We start from the raw sequence: 25,497 nt of genomic DNA, 5'->3' as shown, positions 1-25,497 counted from the left end.
GAGAATATATTGCAATCAGCATAGCATTGAGGCTACTGACACACTGAAGGCACCTGAGGGCAGTGACAAGGCAAAATATCCACTGTGTACGAAATCATGGATGCACGTGACCATGGCTATCAAAAGTCCATTCTGAGGTACAAGGGAACTAGAGGAGGGCACATCAAACAAAGGGCACAGAAACAGAGTCTAGGCAGAAGCTAAAGTACATGGAAGTGGTAGAATATGGAACTAGCCTAAACGGTTGTGGTTCCAATGGGGAGCTCCTTAACTAACCCCTGTCAGGAAGGATCAGATCTAGCGTTCTAGGGGAAGCCAGTCAGGCATTAGAACTTGGTCTCTGAATAGGATCGTGTCTCAAGTGGCCAGAAGAGCTAGAGAGTTCCATCCTGCCTCTCACTAGGGAGGTGAAACTCAAACATCATTTTCTAGTAAAATGATATCATTAGAGAAGCAGAATTGCAGATATGCAATTATCCCTTCTTGTCTTTTCCAGTACAAAAACTGAGAATTAAGGACAGGCATGTATTTAGTGGCTCACTGTCATTATTAATAATGCTACCATTTGAGATTCTGTGGCTGTTGGACTTGCTTAGTAATCACTTACTATGAAATCGAGCATTTAAGATTTAGGTTTCAGTAAATTAAACAGTAAACATAGTTTACATTATAAGCTTATTATTTCTTTTGCATTTGTCAAAATCAGACAAGTGGAAAAAATAAACAGGCGCACAAAGAGAACGAAGTATAATATATGTTTTTACCTAAATGTGCTATAATAACATGGCACTACTGCCACTGCATTTATATGTTAACACTCACGCATATTTCAGTAGCATCAGAAAAGTCATTAATGTGTTTTGGCGCTAGAGTTATTCACCATGTACATGTGTACAGTTCTAGCAGAAATTTGCATAGTTGTTCTAAAATGATTTTGGTTTCCCTAACTTGCAGAAATATCCTCACAAATCTGAGATTAAGTATATCTTCAGTTTAGAAATATTAATGCAAAATATGTCCATTAAAGAGATTTTTAACATAATGTCAAATTGATTAGCACATGGTGCACTTTGTTTCAACAGATTTCAAGTTATTACCTGGGAACTGATTGAATTACTAAGACTGAGTAAAGTGGGTATTTATTCCTCCTTATCTTGTAAAATCAGCATTTGGGCTAGCCTGAGCCAGCCCTAGCATTCTGGGATAGGCCCAGGAAATGTTTCATCACAATCTCTTCCCTTAGTGATCATAACATTCTATACAGAGTGGCTTTTGTGTTTTGGGAGGGTTTTAGAGATTCCTTTAAACTTTTTCCCAAATCTTCAGGCCACTACCAGCCTCCTCTACTGCAAAAGAAATGCAGTCTAGCAGTTTACGTTGAGGACTATGCATAGTTATTGCAATTTGCATGTGCTATTGCTAATTTAATTACTTCTTTTGTGGGTCATCTACACAATTTGAATCTTTGACCTTCAGTACCATGGTACAGCCCTCTACCAGTAAAAGGAAGAGTAACTAGAGGGGGATGTAGCACATATTTAGCCAGTATGTTACTAGCTCGCCTAGTTAGAGGAAGCTCTTCTTGGTTGTCTGAGATCTGCTGGAGTTGTCTTTTTTTTCATGTGCCACTTTTTTTAACAATCTCCATGTAGATTGTTAGCAGGATTTTAACCTGGAACCTTCACCACCACAGCACAGACCTCATCACTAAGACTAAAGGAACAACTCCATTAGCTGGTACTAATGATAGGTTGTTATCCCCTAGGTTACTGGTCACAAGATGGAGTAGCTAATTTTGAAAATGTGACTGTGAATGCACAGGAAGAACATTTAGGCAATGACTACAGAAGTGCCGCTCTAAGGGCTCTAGCGTAGCCAGTCTAAGCCGATGGGATAAAGCTGTCCCGTTGATTGATTAATCCACCCCCAACAAGCGGCAGCAGTTATGTCAGTGGGAGAAGCTCTCCCGCTGACATAGTGCTGTCCACACCAGTGCTACTTAAGAGGTAGTATAGACATTGCATCAGTGTAGAGAACATAGCGTCTGGTCTTTTTTTACTCACTAAATTCAATCTTCTTAACTAAAAGAAATTGTACTACTGGTGAAGACTTTTGTTGTTGATTTTTTTCATATGCAATGAGCAGCTTCAATGCGAGAGAAATTCCATGTGTTTCTGTCATAAATTAAGTTTTAGGTGGTTTCAGATTCGAAGTATGTACATAAATTGACAGTTTTTGAACATTAACCAGAATGCAGCCTATTAGTTGCTCTGCAGCATATGTGCTCTCTTATAATGGAGCATCACTGTTACGAACTATTAACTGATAAGGCACAATAAGCACAGTACGCTGCTAGGAATATACTGTATACATATTCATTTGTTTCTTCCTGCTATTATAGCAATGATTTATGTAGTGAAAATTAAGATTTGAATAGAGGCGGTTCCTGCTAAAACTACTTAAACAATCATTCTGTTGACAAAGAGTGGGGTACTTGAGAGAATACAGGAAAACATTATAACCTGTTACAGAGGAATACATCTTCAGTGAACTTCTATTGTGCAGAGTCAAGATCATAGCAAAATTTAACATTCAATGGGAATTGCAGGTATCATTTGGGGCTATGGTGGTTATGTCTTATTTTGAAGAAAAGAAAAATATTTTCTAATCACCACATACTTTGTAAAAATTTCTGCTGTTAGTTGCAACCACAGATTTTACACTGTAAGTGACATTTTGTGACAGTTGAAATAATCAGATTTAGTTTATTGATGAAATGCTGCTCATTGCTTCCTTATGCATTTTATTCAATTTATTTACTGTCTGCCAAGGGATAAAATAAAGAGGAAATGACAGCTTAGAAAGTGCAGCTCCTGATTCTCTGCTAAGAGTGCCGAGAACAGCTCCCCTCCTCTTCCTTCTTTGTGAGAAAAGCAGTCCACATTGTGAGAGCTCTCTCTTCATGCTTCAGTTTTCTTTAACCATTGTGTCTTCCCTAATTAATCTAGCACTTTTTCATATGGATTAAAAGATGGTCTCGTGATCATTAATTATTAATTAACAGTTGAACAAATTATTGACAAGCATGTGAATGCCCTATGTTATTCTTTAGCTATGTAAATTGTGCTGAGATGACCATAGTCGTTGGAGCTGGGACTTCCACATAAAGCATCATGTAGTGGAATAAAATAATATTAGTAATGGTATAAAAAGCCAGTGCTTCTAACCAGATAAGTACCTTTATTTATTATATATTGTAACTGAGACCCGTTCATTTCCATGCAAATGTGTATTGCCTATGATTTAGCAGGATATTTCAGAAGGAAGGGTTGCTGATATTTTGATCTCAGTTCTTTCATTAACTTGCATGAAAGAGAGCACTTTTCAACTGGCAAGTTGCTATTTGCATTGGTGACTAAAATAAAAGATTAGATGAACAGTCAAATCTTATTTAATTTGTTCACATTTATAAAACCTGGCACTTGAGGTTGTTAATAGGGATATCTTCCTGCCTGAATGGTGGTGTTAACCACACTTCTCATAATTATCCCTAAGGTCAGGAGATTAATAACATCCTATTTTGATTTTAGAGGGGGGTTCCCCCTCCTACTTCCCCAAAATGAAATATTACAAAGCTTGTGAGGGAGAATTTCTGCTGTTTTAACCTGTTCTGAGGCATCCTTTTTTTCCATACTAAATGCCTTTATTGTTGTGGTGTTTCCCTTGAGCGTGGCATCAGTCATAGGTTTGGTCAAGTGCCCTCTCTTGGCCACTCACTAGACTGCAGTAGGATGATCCGGCCTCTGGAGTCTGAAGAGAGTCCAGGACTGTCTCAGTCTTGGGGTCCCTAGACACATTCTCAGGGTTCAGACTCGCTTTGGCACCCCACTGGGAGCTTAGACCACATAGTCTCCTGCCCAGCACCTAGAACTAGTGCTCACTCCTCAGACTCCTTTGTAGTTTAAACACAACCTTTCCCAGAATCCCACTGAAGGTGTGAGCTTTGGGATTACCTCTTCAATGCCCATGTGGTAGGTATAATGCATGTAAGGGACATATACTTTGCACAGGTTCTACAGCTCTTCTTATAATAACACCACAAGTACAAAGACTTTTACAAAAATAATAATTTCTACATGCATTTTCATGCTTTAGTTTCCTCACCACTCCAGAGCATCTTTGGGCTTGGGTCAGAGCCCTCTGGGGCCATACAGAGACCTTGTATTGGAGTGCATAGCTTGGATTTGGAAACATGGAGCCTTTTTCTCCTCAGCTCACCTTCTGTGACTTTGGCTGTTCGTTCCGTTCCCCTTTCCTGCCCAAATGTTCTGTGTATCTCTGTGAGTGTTCCCCTGACCCACCCAGCCTCTGTGGTTTTTAAAACCTAGTATCAACACCTTGGTATCTTTGTTCTGCATTTGGGATATTCCACTCTCCAGACAATGGTCCGCTGTTGATGAGGTTGGGTATAACCAGCTTCAGCCAACCTCCTTAGCACAGCCACTGCAAAGTGCTTAACTCTGAATAAGCTGTCATTGAGTTCTAACAGTCCACACTTGTTCATGGTGTGGTAGAGGTATGACACAACCCACCATATTACAATGGATACACAAACAGGCACATTCATTATACACCAGTTTTCATAGTAACAACTTCATAATCTCACATGGAATTTATAAGCTGTACAGACAGATCCCCAAAATTGATTCTTCGAAGGCATCTTAATTTTAACTGTATTTATTACTGTAACGGTATGTTATGTTCTTTGTACCAAACACTGAGATGTTCTCTTCCCACTCCTGAACTGTCATTCTCTTTCCATCCCCACTTGCTCCATTTTTATTAAACCTCATCTACTATGGTCACACCTTCACCAATGTCAAGCTATTTTGGGCTCTCCTCTTACACACTTTTCAAATGGAGCTCAGCTATTTCAGCCACCTTCACCCCATCCTATCCCAAGCTGAATTCAGCTCTTTTTGCTTCCTCTTGCTTTCTTTCAGATGGTCTGCTAACTGGAGATAAATGGGGTAAAACATTGGCAAAGACTTCTTTGAAATATCAGATGTGCTGTCCTTCAAACACATGAACATTTCTCTTGTATGAATTCTATATTATGTAAAATACATTTTATGTGTCGTAATTTGAGATTCAGTTGTCTAATACTTTTATTTTGTGTGTTTGTTTAAGGGGGACATATGGTGTCTGGGTTCTGTGTTATAGGGCACTGTCACAGGAATGAGCTTTCTATGTTGTTCCTTATCTACAGAATAAGACCATTAAAACTCGCTCCCTCTGCCAACAAGAAAAATAGCACTTCTATAATAGGATTGTAAAGTGGCAAATAAACTTTTATTACATGTAGGTCACCAGTTAGTATTATATCCATACTCATGAAGAAGACGACGATGCATAAAATCTTTTGTTTTGGTTGTAATTAAAACTTCTGTGACAGCAGGATCTGATCTCTAGATAGGTTCAGAATTACTGAGGTGTGTTCAAGGAGAGTTTTAAGCATATTATGAATATCACTAGATGGTTGTCTTGTCTAGAACACCCTAATACATTACCTATAGGACTTTGTGATTAGATTGTTGCAACACACACTGTACCAGGTTACCAAGAGGCAACTCCATTACCTGCAGATATTTCAGTATCTTTAATCACAATCTGAAAGGGTGGGTAGGTAGGATTCAGTCTTCCTAAGGGTGTGCTCTTTGACATCCTATTGAGACCTTACATTGACGTACCACACACCTCTTAATGAAATTCTTACATCCTCTGTACCACCTTACTTAACCTGCAGGCGCATTTAAAGGCAGAAGAGCTCTTTGTAGTTTTGCCTCTAGAATGTTCTTATTTTGAACCATAGAAATAGTATTGTATCAAATTAGCCCTGTTCAAGTGGGCCTTAAAAGCCTTAAATTTACTAAATTTTTGTCAAATGTAACTGACTTACAACATTAACTGGTATGGATACGTTGCATGTGTCTTTTATTAGAAACTGGACAAAATTCTGGTCCCATTCAAGTCAATGGGAGTTTTGCCATTGTCTTCAATAGTTCAGGATTTTACCTCCTATACCTAAAGATTATTTTTGTTAATGTTTAGTAACGTATTTGCCATACTGTATACCAAGTCACATTAAAATGATAGACTCTACTGACTCCTCTGAAACCTTTATTATTTATGTCAGTAATCTTTAGATAAAATCTCCCTAAAGGCACATTCAGACTATTGAGTTCCCAACGCTGCAGAATATAAATTAAATGATCATCTTATTGATATTAAAGGGGTTCATGATGGAAATACTAATACTTTAACCACACCTTCTCTGTAATGCATTTAGGATATAACATTAATATCCATAAAAGTACATTTAGTCATAAGTATAATATAGACAGTTAAATCTCTTTCCTTTTTGACTTTATAGCTTGCACATGCAGTGGACATGCAAATATTTGTCACATGCAAACAGGAAAATGTTTTTGCGCAACGAAAGGAATCAAAGGAGACCAATGTCAACTGTGAGTACAATTGATTGTAGTCTGAATTTATTTTAATTTATGTCTAAAGGATAATTAATTTTGTATTTTTTCCATTTCCTTATTTGCTGTGAAGTGATCTCTAAATGATTTATCTCCTTAATCTGGTCACCCTGAACATCTACATTCCTTAGAAAAAGGCAAAGTTAGTTTCTCTTTTTAAAGAATTACTTCATAAGTATTAATAACATTATGCAGCCTCCATAGCTTTTATAGTATCCTATAAAAGGAGATGGCTGGAGAATTATCAGTAGCCTTGTGCTGTTTTATGTGCAATTTGATTCAAAGTCCAAAATATCTGTGGTGCTAGGAGCTATATTACATATCTTTAGGTCAGAAACTACAGTAATTAGATTTTTAGAGTTTCAGAAACATTTTAAGGGGGACAGTGCTTCAGACATTTCATCCACGTAATTAAATATTGAACAAAAGGAGTACATAGGCCTTTAGCTTTGGAAAGTGCAGTTAGCATTCTAGTTTTTATACTGGAAATCAGTTGGATAGCTCATTGCTGAATAGGTCTTTAACATTTCAAGTAGTGCAACTCTGACTGGTCCACCGTGCTTGCTGAAATAAAATACAAATTATGCTAAGTAGTTTTTTCTACAGCATGACTCAGATTCTCCTTTACTCAGAAAGGTCATACCCAATCTCTCTTTCAATTCATGTGTTTCTTAGTTTAAAAATATTTTGAGTTATTTTGCTTTTTTGAAAGGAATATTAAAAATAAATGATGTCATATTTCTAACCAGGTCAGATTTATTCCTGTTTCATTCTCTTCTCAGTTTTAATTTTCAGGAAATTAGCATCTTGTCCCAATGGTAATTTGCAGTTGTTTTCCTTTCAGAAAACAGAAATGCTAAAGGATAAATAGAAACTGTTATGGAATTATAATAGTCTTCCTCTATTTTTGTGAAAACTGAAGAAAATGTGCTGTTTATCTTTGCTTTATTATAACCCCAGTTTTAGGAACTGAGTCCTATGGGTGTTATAAAGTGATACTATTTTAAAAAAAGTATTATGTAGTCAGTGGAGAAAATGAATTATACTGCACTTTTTTTCTCTTTACTGTACTTCCAAAAAAATCCCTTATTTTACATCTTCTAAATTATCTAATCTGTATATTTTAGCTATTTATAGCATGCCACTTGCCATAATATACAGACATTACTGTCCATAACCATCTTGTCTGCAGAAGTTAGTTCTTCTTATGGCTTCCAAGTAGTATACGTCAAAGTTTATAGGACAGCATGTTTTTCTGCAGGATTATATTGAGAAAATAGTTTAACTGGGAAACATGCTAGATAAAACTGGTGACTACATTTAACCAATTAAGAGTCCTTCACTTGGTCATTGGAGTTGCTGTATCAGTATCCAGCAGATTTTCACAATGAAGACTCTGTGATCCACATTTGCTCAGGGGAGGTGAAAATAAACCTTCCAGCTCAGACAGAGGAAGAAATTGTGATCAGTTTATTTCACTGGAAGCCAGTCTTGGATTTCAGTGATACATGGATTTCAGTGATACATGGATTTCAGTGATACTAAAATTTTACTCCAGTAAGTGATCCAACGGTGAGTGCGTTATTAATATAAATGTGTGCATAGATAAACAGGGAGCCGTATACTAAAAGCAGAGTGTACTTAAGAAAAGGTAGTTAATTATTTTTCATGCAGTCAGACACCTCAGTCATATTGTAGTGTTAAATATAATTATTTATTAGTATTAGTATAGAGTCAATAGGCCACAGTCAAGATTGGCGCCTGATTGTGCTCGAAGCTGTAAAATATGGAGCACATGAGTGTTTCTGTCTTGAAGTACTTACCACCTAGGTTAAGAGAATCTCGGTGGGAGAAGAAGGGAGCTGTGTGAGCTTGGACGAGGGTCACAGTAATTGGAGCATGAGATCACATAGACTAGCAGGTTTCAAACTGATATCTAATACAGGTTGAACCTCTCTAGTCTGGCACCCTGGGGACCTGACTGGTGCTGAAACAGAGAATTTGCCAAACCACGCTGAGGTGAATAAACGGAACAATGCTTGCAATGCTGCCTAGCCAAGGCTTACCAGCTTTCTTCATAACAAAGTGTTAGTGTTGTTACAGAATTTTACTGTATTGGCACAAGCAAGTAAGTAGATAAAGCATGAAAGACATAAAATAAAACCATGCTGGACCAGAGACTGCTGGACTAGAGGTTCAACCTGTATATCATGTATTTATCACCAATGATATCAGAATTCCTAATAACTACTGATCTAGTAATTATCAAAAAGATATGGTAATAGAATTTACACCTTCTTGATGCAAAGATTCAAGGTACTTAACGTGCTACATTAAGATATTTTCTATACCACTTCTTTATTCTAAGCTGTCGTTCTGCTTCAGTGACCTGTGTGCATTTCCTTTGGTGGGATAGTACTCTCTGTCAATGAACTCGTGGAACCTTCTTCAAATACATGTCCATTTTGGGATGTGCTCCCCCAGCAACCTGAGTTCTCTCATCACTATCAGAGAAAGCAGTGCTGTGTTTATTGATTTCCTAACTCTAGTAGGTTTTGTTAGTTCTATATAGTTATAATTTTTGTTTTCATGTTTAGTATTAATAGTATAGCATATCACATATTCATAGGTTGATATTAGTTAGCCGTTCCCATCAGCCAGTGACTTTTTAGAGCTCTTGTCAAAGGCATCTGGCTCACACCATCATCTTCATAGCAGTTCTTTAGTTCTTAGGGCAGGTAAAGATGAACCTTGTTCCTTTTGAGTGTTATGGTTACTTTGAGCAGTATCCAACCCCGAATTCCCTGGCAGCTTCAGTAGGTTTGGACAGGAGAACATGTGAAAACAACACATTCCACTTCCACTGATAGAGAGCGGTCAGGAGAGTGGATTTTCTGTGCAGTAAGGCATATTCTTTGGGCTCCCTGCTTATATGGGCTCAATCTGTCATCCACTAATGGGAAGATACTAACACTCCATAGTTAATGCCTTGAATCTATCTGAGGTCTTGCCTTATAAGCAGAGAAAAGCATCAAAGAAGCTGGTGCCAGAGGACCACGTCTGTATTGTTCATGTTTCTGTGCAAAAAATGTGCTGATAGCTATAATGCTTCAACAGTACTCCTGGTTTTGTTTGTCTGGCTTACTGCAGAAGCTCAGGCTGAGAGACAGACAATAAAGATTAGGAATACATGGTCGGTTTTCATCATAGCTAAAAGTCAAGAGTGGTATTGCCTTTTTGACCTGAGTGGTTAGCCAATTTTCTGGATCCTTCAGGTTGTTTCAGTTAGACGAGAAATTGATTATGAAGCCAGGTATTTCTTTGATGTAGTCATTTACAAAGAATGTACAAAGTCCTGTTTCCTTGAATACAGTAGGAATCAAACAGGAAATAGTTTCTTTTGTGCACAGTTCCAAGCTTCTTTCACTAAACACTCAGTCCAAAAAGCCCTCCCTCTAGACTTTTTCTCAGGGCCACACTCCAGTTCTTCTTCTGGCTGTCTCCTTAACTTTCTGTACCTTCTGTGTCTGTGGTGTTTGTCACTGTTCCTCACCAACACATCTTACTCATTTGGTGGCAGAGATGTCTGACATATTGGACCGTTTGCGGTATCTGAAATCCCAAGGCCTGTGTCCAGCATCCCTGCAGGTTACTTCACTGCCATCTCAACTTATCATCAGCCATTACAGGGAATGATTGTGTTCTCACATCCCACAGTCTCCAGATTTCTGAAAGGACTTAATATTACATTCCCTCATTCCCTTCTGTAAGACAGCGTGCTTCTTCCTTGGACTTGAACGTAGTCCTCAGTAAAATGATGGGACCTTCTTTCAACCCCCACAAAAGATTCCTCAGTAGAACACCTGTCATACAAAACTACATTCTCAATAGCCATTGCTTCAGCTAGAAGAGCTACAAGATCTTATGGCCAACCCTTGTTACATTGTTGTCTGTAAAGACAAAAAGTGGTCCTTCAACCTCATCTCAGCTTGAAGCAGAAAGCCTGTGAGTTAGTCAGTATGTATCCCTTCCTGTTTGTTTCCCTAGACCCCATGTTTATCCTGGAGAAATACATCTGTGTACCCTTGATGATAAAAAAAACCACCCTATGCTTTTATTTACATAAGACTAAACCCTTTTGAAATAGGAACAGGCTATTTGTAGTTTATGGGGAAAGATGCAGGAGGAAGATGCAAGGGAGAGCCCATTGCAAAAACACCCTACATAGATCAGAGTATGCTTTATGCTTTCCTACAGTCTAGCTAGGATACAGTTCCCTGAGGGCTAAAAATCCATTCCACCAGGGCCATTGCAATTTTTGTGGTAAATCTTAGGCAGATACCCACAGCAGAAATTTGTAGTGCAACCACTTGGTGTTCAGTACATACCTCTACCAGGCATCATTATTTGGATTTGGCATTGTGCTCCAGTGTGGTGCTACTGTCCATGTTTCAGTGAGAACTCCTGGCCTACCATCCACCTGGGCAGTACCACACTCACTGGTCTCCCTCAGTGGAAATGGTCAGAGGCCCTTGAAATAGAAATAGAGGTTACTCACCAGTAACTTGTTTGAGAGTTGCCTTCATGCATTAGCACTTCCTGCCCACTTCCCCTCTACCTCAAAATTCTCTATATAATCAGAAGATACTGAGGTAGTTGTGGAGTTGAACTTCCTTATAAAGCTTCAGACACTGAATATTCAGTGCTTCAAGGATGTGTGACCCCTCCTTTCCTCCACATAGACACACCTCTGTCCGCAAGAGTGAGTGCACAGAACAACTCTCAAAGACTAGCATTTATTGGGGACTAACCTGTCTCTTCCTCCAGTTTTAGATCCCATATTTATCCATAATTTTTATATTAATATATAATATAGAAAGGAAAAGGAGTACTTGTGGCACCTTAGAGACTAACCAATTTATTTGAGCATGAGCTCACGAAAGCTCATGCTCAAATAAATTGGTTAGTCTCTAAGGTGCCACAAGTACTCCTTTTCTTTTTGCGAATACAGACTAACACGGCTGTTACTCTGAAACCTAATATAGAAAGGGCATCACAACACAAGTCCCCCTCCTCTGAGGCTAACTCACTGCTCTGCTTTGGCTTTTAGAAAGTAGTAGAGTGAGTTAATAGGCTGATCTCAGAATTGTTCAAAGCAGTACATAGGGTTTATCCATCAATTGGCAATAATGGAAGTTGCACAGCTAAATCCCTATGCACCACTTTAATAGTTTAGTGGTGAGTGTTGCATGAATGAGCATATGGTGCTCTGGGGCATGTGCACTAGCCCTTATTTGCCCAACAGTCTCAAAATACATTATATGAAAGGAACTCTAGTTACAGTTGTAGTTTGATTGACTTGTATAACTTTGAGTCAGAATGTCATATTCGTTTTGTCAACCTTAATAGTGACTTCTAAACGGAATAACCTGTATGTTGAATGTTAATATAAACTGAGTAAATTTTGTTACAAAAATTCTATGGCATGAAGTTTCTATCCCTATCAAAGCCAAATAGGATTTGAGCCATTCTGGGCTTCAGGCACTTGGGACTAGCGTTCTTTGAGCAGAGAATGTATGTAACCAACTGGTGAGTAGTATCGGGGTTAGCCATGTTAGTCTATATCCACAAAAACAACAAGGAGTCCGGTGGCACCTTAAAGACTAACAGATTTATTTGGGCATAAGCTTTCGTGGGTAAAAAACCTACTTCTTCAGATACAACTGGTGAGTGTATGTTACAGGTCCAGTCCTCAGAGGATATACATTATTACAACTCCCAGCTACAGAACCTTTGCTCTTTAGATAGAGCTATGGCAGTTCATACCTTTAGCTCTGAAAGTCTCAGGTTCAGTCTGCAAAGTGTCAGCCAAGAGGGTGGCCATGACAGCTGAATATCACAGAGTTGTTTTACTGAATCAGCAATGCACTGTGGTGCTTTAAAATGAAATATGTACTGTCAGGTATTTTAGAGCTAACATTTAAGTTTTGTTTAAAATATGTATTTTACAGAATTAAAATGTCTTAATGATATTTTGTTTTAAAATTGTGAAAAATTTATTTTTGGTTTGTTTTTAAGCATATAGTTTCTGCCTCCTAAGCGCTGCAGCATTTTATTAATGGATGAAAACTATGCTATTAGATGAAATTGACTGTTTTGCTTTTGTTGTTCAAGGTGACTGGATTGAAAAACATAAAACAAACAATATAAATGATGAACAATACATTAACATTTATTAAATATTTCATTTGTTTTAATAATGTAATGTGCTATTAATAAGTCAGGAGAGAGAGATATTAATACACGACGCTATGCAACCTGAGCTAAAAGACCCAGCTCTCAGCCAAGGCTGTAGCAGGCTCTTCAGTCTCTAGTTGGCCAGCCACCACTAAAGGAGTGCCACACTGAGCTGGCATGGCTTATCTAAGCATTACAAAACCAAAACAGGGAAATAATCTCTCTGAAGTACTTATGTCTTCCATTACCATAGTATCTGAGCGTCTCATAATTTTTACTTTGTGGGGTAGGGAAGCAATAATTTACAGATGTGGAACTGAGGCTAAGTGGCTTGCCAATGGTCACATAGGAAATCTGTGAGAGAACTGAATCCAGGTCTTGCAGATCCCAAGTTAACAATCTAACTCTGCTGGACCATCCTTCCTCTACACATGAAACAAACCTCTGCCCTAAAATATCACTGAGTATGGCTTATTATGTTACACTTAAAACAGATCCATATCTAATGTTTTCAAACATTTTACAGGTTAATGTGTGCATATTTCAGAAGTATAATGCTGCTGTTGCTAAGAGAAGACATTACAAGCAGCACATGGACTGATGCCTACAGTTAATGTTGCCCCACACTTTCCATTATAAGACCTTGTTTTTAGTTGTTTAACTGTGCCAATAGTGTGGTTTGCCCATGTTAAAATATTTAACAAACATTTCCTTGAGTAGCTCTAGTGCCTCCATGCTTGGAGCCAGAACTTGAAATTTGGCAGTCGGGTCGCTGTGGTGTCAGGGATGTGCCTTTCGCCATCCCTCGACAATCAGCCTCATGTTGGCTGAGTTATGAGCCTCTGAAAATCTCAGTTCACATATGCTCAGTAGAGACTCAGTAGAGTTTGGTGGCTAATTCCTCTGAAGATTAGAACTCTGTGGGTGTGTTCCATTCCAAGGCTAAAAGGGCTGGGGGCAATATGTTCCTTGCCATTGCGTCTGTGAGCTGTCAGAAGCTACTGTGTTGCTGGGCACAAGAACTGGGAGCAGGGAGACTCGTGCACTCCGTGCTCCTGCAGCACAGGCAAGTTAGGCAAGTAGGAGGAGGAGGAGGAAGTCAGTTTGACAGGAATCCAGAGATGTGAGGAACTGGGCCTAGAGGTAGGGAGCCGGGAGAAAAAGCTGAGGTGCAGGACTGGAACAAGCCTGGGGATGGACAGGAAGCCTTAATACTGGTATATCCACATTTTTGAATGCAAGACTTTGCAACTTCAGTGTTTCTTTAATGTCGCTTTGTGTAATTATAGTAAGGGTGAATATAACAGAACAGACATGGTTCTTATGTAAAGAAATACATTATTAACCATTTAAAAGCCATTAAATACCCAAGCAATTCATTTGTGTGCTGTCATATTAGTTCCATAGAGACAAGCCCTGTTGTATTTACAGAGAAGTGACTTAGATATCAAAATACAAATGATCAATATAGCACAGTTTTTAATTATTATTTAAATAATACAGGAATCTGTATATAAACTGAAGTAGAAATTTATTGATTGCATTCTTCTGTGTCCTGATCTTAAATAGTGATAAGAGCTCAAATATTCCTTAAAAGATTAAAAAAATATCCTGCAAAAGCTTGTGGGTTAACCCCTCTAAATAACAGCTAAAGACAGGACAAAATTTTACTTGAGACTCTAGGTCAAATTCATCACTTCATTGATTTTACTGTAGCTTTGTCCACTTATGCCTGAGTAAATTTGTCCTTCTGTGTCTCCTGTCAGAGTTGTGTGTTGTGGAAACAGGAAATGGCAATCATCTAACAATACCACTTTAATAGGAAATTCCTCTGTGAAAGAGAAGAATAAAGGAATCTGAGAGATACATAATTTAATAAAACAGGTTCTTCTAGTCAAGCAGCTTTTTTTGTTTTCTGGTAGAGAATAGAATCAATTTAATACTAGTTACTATGGTGATTGGTGTAATTCTGAAATGAATGTAAGTTAATATATGTAATATAGAGTATTATTTGTATACTAAAAAACAGTATCTTTTTTCCCTCTCTTGTTTTTTCCTCTTAAGAGTTTCCTTTTTTGTTACTTTGCTGTTGAGGGTATTGAGTTCTGTTGTTGATGATTTGACATAAGGCAACTGCTTCCGATTCTCCCCCTCTCCCTTCTTAGCACAGTCCTGGGACTTTCTTTTTTAATTGAAAACTCGCTGTCCTCTGAGATGGCCATCGATTTTGTTCTATAAGCTAGCTAACAGATGGTTCTATGGAGATTTCCAGCTAACAGCAGAGGTGAGAGGAACACTTAACAAGACAAGTTCTTTATTTTCTAAACGAGTGATACTTAGACCTCAGCGGTTCAGAAGCCATATTAGCAGTCAGCATTACCTAGAAGAGCCACAATAGTGTGAATTCATTGTTTAATTTACTATGGTACTATATATTCATATTTAAACAGTATGACAGAAGAAATGTTTAATTTGTGTGTGTAAAAACCTTTCAGTGTCCTAGAGCCCAGGTCCCAGCCTGATCTCAAATGTCTACACCACAGTTAAACAACCCCTTAGCCCTTGCCCTGCAACCTTGAGTCAGCTGGCATGGGCCAGCCGTAGGTTTTTAATTGCAGTGTAGACATACCCAGGGTCACAGCTAAATACAAGGGGGAACAGATTGCTTACCATAAGTAGTTAACACACATTTCAAGGGACCATGCAAGGCGTAGTGGCCTGTTAACATCTCTCCAGTCATTGGAGGGGCGGGTGGGGGGGAGATTGAGATTGGTGTAATTAGCCATAAATCCAGTGTCTCTCTTCAGTCCATGGTGTTTAGTGTCAAGCAAAGTTATGAGTTTACAGATGCAGGCATTATATACTGACACATGAAGAAAAGGGAGTTACCTCACAAGTGGAGAACCAATGTTGACAGGGCCAGTTCGATCAGGGTCAGGGTAAATGTAGTCAACTCCGAATAATTGATGAGGAGGTGTCAATTCCAGGAGAGGCAAAGCTGCTTTTATAATGAGCCAGCCATTCCCAGTCCCTATTCAAGCCCAAATTAATGGTCAATTTGCAAATGAATTTTAGTTCTCCAATTTCTCTTTGGAAGTTTCTCTTTCTGAAGTTTTTTTGTTCAAGTATAGCTACTTTTAAATCTGTTATAGAATGTTGAGGAAGATTGAAGTGTTACTCCTACTGGCTTTTGTATATTACCATTCCTGATGTCCGATTTGTGTCCATTTATTCTTTTATGTAGGGACTGTCCGGTTTGGCCAATATACATGGCAGAGGGGCATTGCTGGCACATGATGGCATATATAACATTAGTAGACATACAGGTAAATGAGCCCTTGATGGTGTGGATCATGTGGTTGGGTCCTCTGATGGTGTAGCTAGAGTAGATATGGGGACAGAGTAGGCAATGAAGTTTGCTACAGGGATTGGTTCCTGGGTTAGTGTTTCTGTGGTGTGGTGTGTACTTGCTGGTGAGTATTTGCTTCAGGTTGGGGGGCTGTCTGTAAGTGAGTGTCTGTGAGAGTGAGGGATCGTTTTCTACGATAGGGTGTAGATCGTTGATAATGTGCTGGAGAGGTTTTAGCTGGGGGCTGTACGTGATGGCCAGTGGTGTTCTGTTATTTTCCTTTTTGGGCCTATTCTGTGGTCGGTGATTTCTGGGTACCTGTCTCACTCTGTCAATCTGTTTCCTCAGGCGGGTATTGTAATTTTACGAATGCTTGATAAAGATCTTGTAGGTGTTTCTCTCTGTCTGAGGGATTGGAGCAAATTCAGTTGTATCGTAGGGCTTGGCTGTAAACAGTGGATCGTGTGATCTGTCCTGGATGGAAGCTGGAGGCATGTAGGTAAGTATAGCGGTCAGTAGGTTTCTGGTATAGGGTGGTGTTTATGTGACTATCACTTGTTTGCACTGTAGTGTCCAGGAAGTGAATCTCTTGTGTGGACTGCTCCAGGCTGAGGTTCATGGTGGGGTGGAAATCGTTGAAATCCAGGTGGAATTCTTCAAGGGCCTCCTTCCCATGGGTCCATATGATAAAGATGTCATCAATGTAGCGCAAGTAGATTAGGGGCACTAGGGGACAAGGGTTCAGGAAGCATTGTTCTAAGTCAGCCATAAAAATGTTGGCATACTGTGGGGCCATGTGGTTACCCATAGCAGTGCTACTGACTTGAAAGTATAAGGTGTCCCCAAATCTGAAATGGTTGTAGGTGAGGACAAAGTCACAAAGCTTAGCCACCAGGTGTGCCGTGGCCTCATCAGGGATACTGTTCTTGACAGCTTGTAGTCCATCCTCATGTGGAATATTGGTGTAAAGAGCTTCTGCATCCATGGTGGCCAGGATGGTGTTTTCAAGAAGATAACCGATGCATTGTAGTTTCCTCAGGAAGGTGGTCGTACCTTGAAGATAGCTAGGAGTGCTGGTAGCGTAGGGTCTGAGGAGAGAGTCCAAATAGCCAGATAATCTGCTGGATCTTGGGTGGCAGATAGAATACCCCTGGTTGGGGCTTTGGGGGTGTGTTTGTGTAGATTTGTTCCTGTGCTATAGCAGGGAGTTTCTTGAGCAGATGGTGTAGTTTCTTTTGGTACTCCTCAGTGGCATCAGAGGATAGTGACCTGTAGAATGTGGTGTTGGAGAGTTGCCTGGCAACCTCCTGATCATAATCCGACCTGTTCATTATGACTACAGCACGTTATTTATATACAATAAATGTTTTTGATGCTTGTTTAACCAACATTAAACAGCATGACAATTGATATACAACCACTTAGACAGAACTCCTTCACTCAGTGCTACAGGTGACATCACCTATTTTAGCAAAATGTCCACTTCCAAAAGTTAGCTCAAAAATGACAAATGTACAGTAATTTTTTTAAATTTCAGTTTCCTCCTGGTGTAATGTGCCTTCTACTTTTCAGATTTTCCTATTGATTTAAAACAAAAACAAAATAATAAAATTTAAAAAATACAAATTAATGTCTTATAAACCTGGGGAAAAAGAATTTTCAGCACAATATAGAAATTTAAAGCATTCCTAAATCAATAGGCTAAGCAAAATGGGAGCAATGCATTTTTCAGGGGGTGATTATTGTTAAGATTGACAGCTCAGAATATTACTCACTTTTCAAGTGTATTGCATTGTAGAATGATTCTCTTAACAGAGTAAAGTCAGCTTGCTGCAGTCTGCACAACATCTATGGCAGACAATTCTACTCTATGTCCAAAAAGCTGATAAATGTTGTCAGGTGCCCTTGTCAGATTTTCAATGTCTGTACACTCCTCCAGGTCCTGGGTCATTGGTTGTGACAACTGCACGCAAAAGATCTAGGCACCAGGGATGCAGAATTACACCTAAAGAAGAGGAACCTAAGTGCCTGGACTTGTTTGGAAACAAGTGGTTTATTTTTGACAAACAAGAGCCATAAGCAAATACTGTTCAGAATAATTGGGAGTTGTGATGGGGTATTTACCCCACACAGACTTTGCACAGGTAATTAGGCCAATTGACCTTCTAGGCTGTATCTGGAGGAGAGCTAGGGACTGAGAGGGCCTAATGGCTGACGAAGCCCAAGTGCAGGAGGTGTTACCCAGGGTTTCTGAAGCCAAAGATCTTGGTTACTTTTACTCTTGGAGAGACGGAGGCAGGAAATAAATCAATGGAGACAAGGCTGTCTGACCAATAGGTGGATGGCACAAACAGCATAATACAAGAGTGCTTTCACTTAAAGCATTACTTTATTTAGTCTCCAGCACTTAAACATGTCTGCAACAGGTTAGTAAAACACCCCAAAAAATCCCAGATTCATATTTACCTAGGGTCTCGAGGGGGTCTCAAGTGGATAATTGCAAACATCCATTCACTGGTCTTCCATCTGCAGAGGAACTTCAGAGGTGTCCAAATGTTCATGTGTCCAATGAGTTCAGATTTTTCCTCTTTTTATACGCAATTTGCTAATATTACATAGTTTGTTCATCAGAAAAACTGCTGAGCAGAAGCTAGGTTAAGTGTGGAGATTTCCGCTATCAAAACTCTGCTCCTGCAGAGGAGCTGGATTAGACTGATAAAGAGAGGAAGTTGATAGCAGAAGGGCTGCAGGGAGGAGCTCTTCAGTCACTCGCTAGAGAGGAGGGGAGTTGACTAGGTACAAGGAGGAGTTCCATTGGGAGAGTGAGTCCTGTGGTGGAGTACAGACTCCGGCAAGAAGCCGAGTGGTAATGTAGCCACGGGGCATGGAGGAAGCTCCAGTGGTAACCCAGAATTGAGCTGGAAGATAGAAAAGAGAGATAGGAAACAGCCTACGGGAACAATAGCAGAGTTGGAGATTGAGCAGATCATGGTTGCTGGGCATAGGGTCCTTGGACTGGAACCTGAAGTAATGGGCAAGGTTGGGTTCCACTACTGGCCACAGGCAAAGTAGAATAGCTTAGAAGAGGATTAGAAGACTGCAGGTAGGCATTTTGTCAAATTGGATTTTGATACCCCAGAAGGGGAGGACTATGGTGCCTTGAGGACTGAATCATGTAAAGGGAGGCGTCCCAGTGACGAGTGAGACCCATTACAAGGGGTCCTTGGGGGAAAAGGGCAGGGCAGGGGCGGGTCCTCAGGGGGAAGGGGCAGTTTTGACACTCCTGCTGGAGTAGTTTTTAAATATTACGAAGTTGACAACCTTAACATGCAACCGGCATGCAAAGGATGATTAGGGTTGAGTCAGAGCATCACCTACTCAGTAGTTCTTTGGCTGCCCCACAGAGGGGATGTGCTAGGGCTATGGAGGAAATTGATGGGTTGGAGTCGACTACGTGGAGTGTGTGTTCAGCTGCTGTGTGGTATGGAGAAAGATTCTTCCCCCATGCTTGTGGACTCTCCCAAGCCCAGCCACTTTGGTTTAGTGTTAAGCAGTCCATTTGGGCCTGTGTTTACCTTTTGCATTTTTTTCAGGTTGGAGAAGTATGGAAGGGTGTGCGTAGTGGAGCTGCACATTATGCCTGATCCCCTGCTCTATATACTCTGGTAAATTAGGACACTTAAGCCACTGGTGGAAGTTCCAGTAGGTCCTCTGCTGCTCCAGGGAGCTGCTGCAGCTGGCTTCCTATGCTGATACTATCCACTGTGTCTGAGCACAGTTCTACGCACATTAAATGTAGTGATCCCATTTTTCTTTTTATAACATTCATATGGATTTTTCAGATTCAAATAGGTCTAAAGCTATGTTAGTGACCCCCTAATTTTTCGATGCCAGCATTATTTCATTTTGTGTATATTTTGGAAGACCATATTGGGGCAAGACAGTCCCATCACATCTTTTTTATCTGTCAATCTATTTCAACAATATTTCTGTGCATAATAATTATATTATAAACCTTTGTTGTTACCATGTATAGTGGTGTTTTTTATTTTTTCCAGTAGTTCTCATACTGTTACAGCCAGTGTCCACATGCATAGGAAGGCACATCTTTGGCTGCGAAGAGCTCATGATCAAATTAGGGAATTGTTCAAAGAGCTGCATATTTTAAACAAAGTGTCTTTGGCAAGTTTTCAAGATAATTAATATGTTACATGCTGCCATCCCAAATATTCTTGCCTGATACAGAACAATCAGAGGGCAATCTAAAGTGATCAAGCATAAGTGTGTTTCAGTGATTGGATATGGAGTGATTTAGCTAGTGATTTAGTTCTTTTGAGTGTCTACGGTATTTCTCATTTGCTGTATTTTTTTGGCTTGATGACTTTTTATAAAATCTTTGAATACATTTAGATGTATTTTTCTCTGAATGTGCTGCTGCTCAGGAAGGTTGAGAAAGTATATGAAGAGCTATACACTTTTTTCTTTAAATTATAGCAAATATGCATTTATAGTCATTAAAATAACTTTAAATTATTAAATTTCAGAGTGGGGTAGCTGTGTTAGTCTGTATCAGCAAAAACGAGGAGTCCTTGTGGCACCTTAGAGACTAAATTTGTTAGTCTCTAAGGTGCTACAAGAACTCCTTGTTGGTTTTTTTTAATTAATATATGCTCAACCACTTATGCGCTGAAAAAAAACAACCTACCAAGCAAAAAAAAAAAAAAAAAACACACTAGAGTTCCCAGGCCAGACTATGACTTTTTGCTTGTGCTCTGTACATCCAAACGTACTTTTCAAACATTCAGCCTTGGAATCTGATGATGACCATGATGTGGTGAGTTCACAAAAAATAGAGACAGCTTAAAGGACCAAATCCACATAGCAGTGTGCTGCAGGAAGCTCTCAGGGACTTCTGGGAGTTCTTTATTTAAATATCTGTTGGAGAAGGTTGGAGGGGTCTTCTTTTCTTTGATGGAGACATCCTCTCCCTTTGGATTCTGCTCAGCCATCTTTGCTAATAATAGCTTATGCCTGCTTCCCCTAAAAATACCCCTGAAGAGCAATTTTTATAGCCTTTTGAATATCTGTGCTGAGATCCCCATGTTATCTTCAGTCCCCAAACCCACTTCAAATTATACAAGTTAGAACTTTATGCTGTACTACTAATATATTCAATATATTTTTTCTGGAAAAAAATACATGTTGTTTGCTTTCTCGTAGTGCTATCTGTTTCTTTGGTTAAAGTGAAGGCAACGCCCTTTTGTTTTAAATGAAAAATGAATGGTTTCCCCAGCTACTCACCCTCATGTCTGCAAGAACACACAGCCTGTGTATTGATCACAGGCAAAGAGGGATAATTTTGAGAGTCCCTTGTGAAAATATTAGCACTGTATACTGCCATAATATTAACATTTTAAAATTCTTTGTATGCTATTTTATGTAGTCCTCTGCATTGCTGTCACTAATGCTGACTACTGCTACCAAAGTCGACTCGGACCATTAACTGTGGGACAGTGTGGAGGGAGCCTCTATTCCCTTGTTTGAAGGAGAGCATTTAAGGAGAATTCTTTCAATTATTTAAGAACAAACACTCTTACAATAACTTTATGGCAGACAAAGTATTTTCAAGGTGAACATCTTCCAGAAAATGTAGGTTGCTAATAGAATTTTTCATGGGCATTTTTCCAGAGCAAGGACTTCATTGCAAGATATGATTATTTTTGGCTTCCTGAAATGCAAATACTAAAATAATTTGCAGAATACTTATGTTTTTGAGAAACCCATCCTCTCAAAGCAATTTTAACATCTTATTCTTTCCAGTGGACTTGGGTTAGCTAGTATGGTATTTGTGGTGAAGTATCCAGTTGAATTATAAAATTGATTCACCAAATTATTATTAATATTTTGTCATCAGATTATTATTAATTGTAGTACTCTGCTAGTGACGAAGGCCAGAATAATGACATCAGACCAGAAATGCAAAGTGGAATGCCAGGGGAATTGCTGCTATGCTCATTCTTGCTCACACTTTGCATCAGTAACATGGAGAAAGGAATGTTTAGTAAAGTATGCAGTTTATTAGAAGACATAAATCTGGGAGTGCTAACCAGAGCCAAAGTGAGGCCGGAGTCAGACTATCGGATGCAGAAGAGTGTAAAGCAACAGGGATATGTAGTAACATGTTGTTTTTTAATTGAAAAACTCTTCTTGCATATAAAGCCATAAATTTACAGAGTGATTTACAGAGTAAGAAACTGTTTTCTTAATTTATAATTCAGGACAAGATAAATCAGTCAGAAATTGCAAAATAGTGATCAAGAAAAATATCTTGGATAATATGTGACAGGTTAAAATAATCAGTCGAGGATAAGGCACTGGACACTAAATCAGGAGGTCTGGATCCTATCATGGCTCTGCCATTTACCTGCTGTGCGTTCTTGGGCACATCACGTCACCTCTCTGCCTCGTTTTTCCCATTTGTAAAATGGAGCTCTTTTTTCTCAAGTTTGAAATTTAGTGAGTCTTTGTGGTATTATATGTGGTCTAGTGAGACTTTGTGGTATTACATGAAAGGACCACAATTTTTTCATTGAGAAATTAATTGAAGACAAAGCTGAGAATTGGATGCCACAGGCCAGTTCAAGAGGGTAGAAGGCTCTAAGCTAAAAGGGCAGTGTTAGGGGGCTTATTTCTTCACCCACTTACTTCCCTGGTCCTTCTCACATGAACAGAGAGCAACAATACCCGAAGTCCAATGGTGCAAACAATTCAATGTTTATTGGGGTGAACTTCCAGCAAGCAAATTCCAGTTTCCTTCCTTAGAGTCCCCCTTCCCAGCTCTGACACCACAGAGTCTTACACCTGTGTCCCTGTTCCCATTCCTGCACTTAGCCAAACATGATTCCAATTTCCCCACCCCCATTCCCTGTTCCCATTTCCCGCCCCCCGACCCACTTACTTCCTGACTGACTGCAGACAATATAGTAAAACTTGAGTTCTGCTTTGCTATACCTTAACCAATCATTTTCCTGAAATTTAACTAACCAATCCTAACATATTGTAACATGATTATGTAACCAATTATATCCCACCACCTTAATTAGTTTACACCCAGCAAAATTAATTATACAGCAGACAGGAACAATCACAGAACCAGACAGAGATTATACAGACAAACAATAGCAAAGTGGGAACTACAATGAGAAAACAATACAGAAGTGAGGATTTCACATCCCAGCTATTGATAAGTGAGTTCTTGCCAGACAGGATGCTATCAAACTAAGTTTCCTTTTACATTTTCTAGGCACTTCCCTTTCTCTGGAGGTGATAGGCATTATCAGGACAGGATTGTGTTCCTAACAGCTCAATAGCACCTTATTTCAATGTGACTAGGTTGGAAAGTGAGGATGTGACCGGTCGCTTCCCAGCTTATGGCTGCCTCTGTTGCTTAGCCAAAGGCCTTAGCCTAAGAACAGGGCATCAGACTGTCACAGTAAAAGAAGGACCTTACACCAGCAGACAGTGATTTTGATTTTTCTTTTATACCTCTATAACTGGCCAAGCGATAAGAATACACTTAAATTCTTAGAGTATAGGCCTTTACAGACAGGCCTGAATATCTATATCCTAACAGGCAGTACTGGAGCCAGGTAGGAGTACTGCCAATTAGGATATAGATATTCAGGTAGTATACGCAAAAAGAAAAGGAGGACTTGTGGCACCTTAGAGACTAACCAATTTATTAGAGCATAAGCTTTCGTGAGCTACAGCTCACTTCCTCAGATGCATATCGTGGAAACTGCAGCAGGCTTTATATATACACAGAGAATATGAAACAATACCTATTCCCACCCCACTGTCCTGCTGGTAATAGCTTATCTAAAGTGATTTCCAGCACAAATCCAGGTTTTCTCACCCTCCACCCCCCCACACAAATTCACTCTCCTGCTGGTGATAGCCCATCCAAAGTGACAACTCTTTACACAATGTGCATGACAATCAAGCTGGGCTATTTCCTGCATAAATCCAGGTTCTCACATCCCCCCACCCCCATACACACAGAAACTCACTCTCCTGCTGGTAATAGCTCATCCAAACTGACCACTCTTCAAGTTAAAATCCAAGTTAAACCAGAACATCTGGGGGGGGGGGTAGGAAAAAACAAGAGGAAACAGGCTACCTTGCATAATGACTTAGCCACTCCAAGTCTCTATTTAAGCCTAAATTAATAGTATCCAATTTGCAAATGAATTCCAATTCAGCAGTTTCTCGCTGGAGTCTGGATTTGAAGTTTTTTTGTTTTAAGATAGCGACCTTCATGTCTGTGATCGCGTGACCAGAGAGATTGAAGTGTTCTCCGACTGGTTTATGAATGTTACAATTCTTGACATCTGATTTGTGTCCATTTATTCTTTTACGTAGAGACTGTCCAGTTTGACCAATGTACATGGCAGAGGGGCATTGCTGGCACATGATGGCATATATCACATTGGTGGATGTGCAGGTGAACTGGATTTGTGCTGGAAATCACTTTAGATAAGCTATTACCAGCAGGACAGTGGGGTGGGAATAGGTATTGTTTCATATTCTCTGTGTATATATAAAGCCTGCTGCAGTTTCCACGATATGCATCTGAGGAAGTGAGCTGTAGCTCACGAAAGCTTATGCTCTAATAAATTGGTTAGTCTCTAAGGTGCCACAAGTCCTCCTTTTCTTTTTGCGAATACAGACTAACACGGCTGCTACTCTGAAACCTGTCAGGTAGTATAGTTACTGAGTTACTGAGGCTAGTTTATAGTTTGATTGCTCTTGCAAAGGTAGCAATAGAAACTGCAGTCATGAGCAAGGAGTTAGCAAAAATCATTAGGAACATCATAGAGTCAGATGGCTTAAATATGGACAACGTGGCTTCTTCCTATCCAAAATTCACCTGTAAAAAGGTTGGCACTCTTTGATCACTTTCCATAATTTCATTCTGAGGCACATGAGGTTGAGTAGTGGGAGGTGGGGATCCAGCCCAAATATCTAGCTCATCCATCCCAAATAGGCTTTATTAGCTGTTAGTCCATGTTCTGTTTCTAGAAGTATGCTTTCCCTTTATATATAAGCATTATGCAGCTTCCTGAGGTTGTTTCCTTCTAGGTATGGCCTTCATTCTGCAGACGGATCACATGAGCAGATCCCTGCTGAACTCCATTGGGGAAATTGCAGCGTGGGCAAAAGAGACTTCTTGTGCAGGTCTATTTGCAGCATTGACTCTAACTGGGTTAGTTGTTGTTCACAGGGCTGGCTCCAGGCACCAGCGCACCAAGCAGGTGCCTGGGGCGGCAATCCGCCCTCGGTGGCGGACAGAATTCGGCGGCT

General features: G+C 39.6%; 1 protein-coding gene across 4 annotated transcripts in view; it reads left to right on the top strand.

The window, feature by feature from the left end:
• The window catches only part of ATRNL1 (attractin like 1), a 1,099,511-nt gene that overhangs the window by 433,751 nt on the left and 640,263 nt on the right, over positions 1-25,497 (top strand). For all 4 annotated transcript variants that reach the window (XM_084633632.1, XM_084633634.1, XM_084633633.1 and 1 more), the window contains exon 21: positions 6,434-6,527. In XM_084633632.1, coding sequence (XP_084489758.1) covers positions 6,434-6,527 — 94 coding nt within the window. The remainder of the gene's footprint in view (positions 1-6,433; positions 6,528-25,497) is intronic.

The sequence above is a fragment of the Lepidochelys olivacea genome (genome assembly GCF_965140295.1).
Source record: "Lepidochelys olivacea isolate rLepOli2 genome assembly, chromosome: 7".
In the NCBI taxonomy this organism is placed as follows: domain Eukaryota; kingdom Metazoa; phylum Chordata; order Testudines; family Cheloniidae; genus Lepidochelys; species Lepidochelys olivacea.
This window is presented reverse-complemented; position numbering and strand designations above follow the sequence as displayed.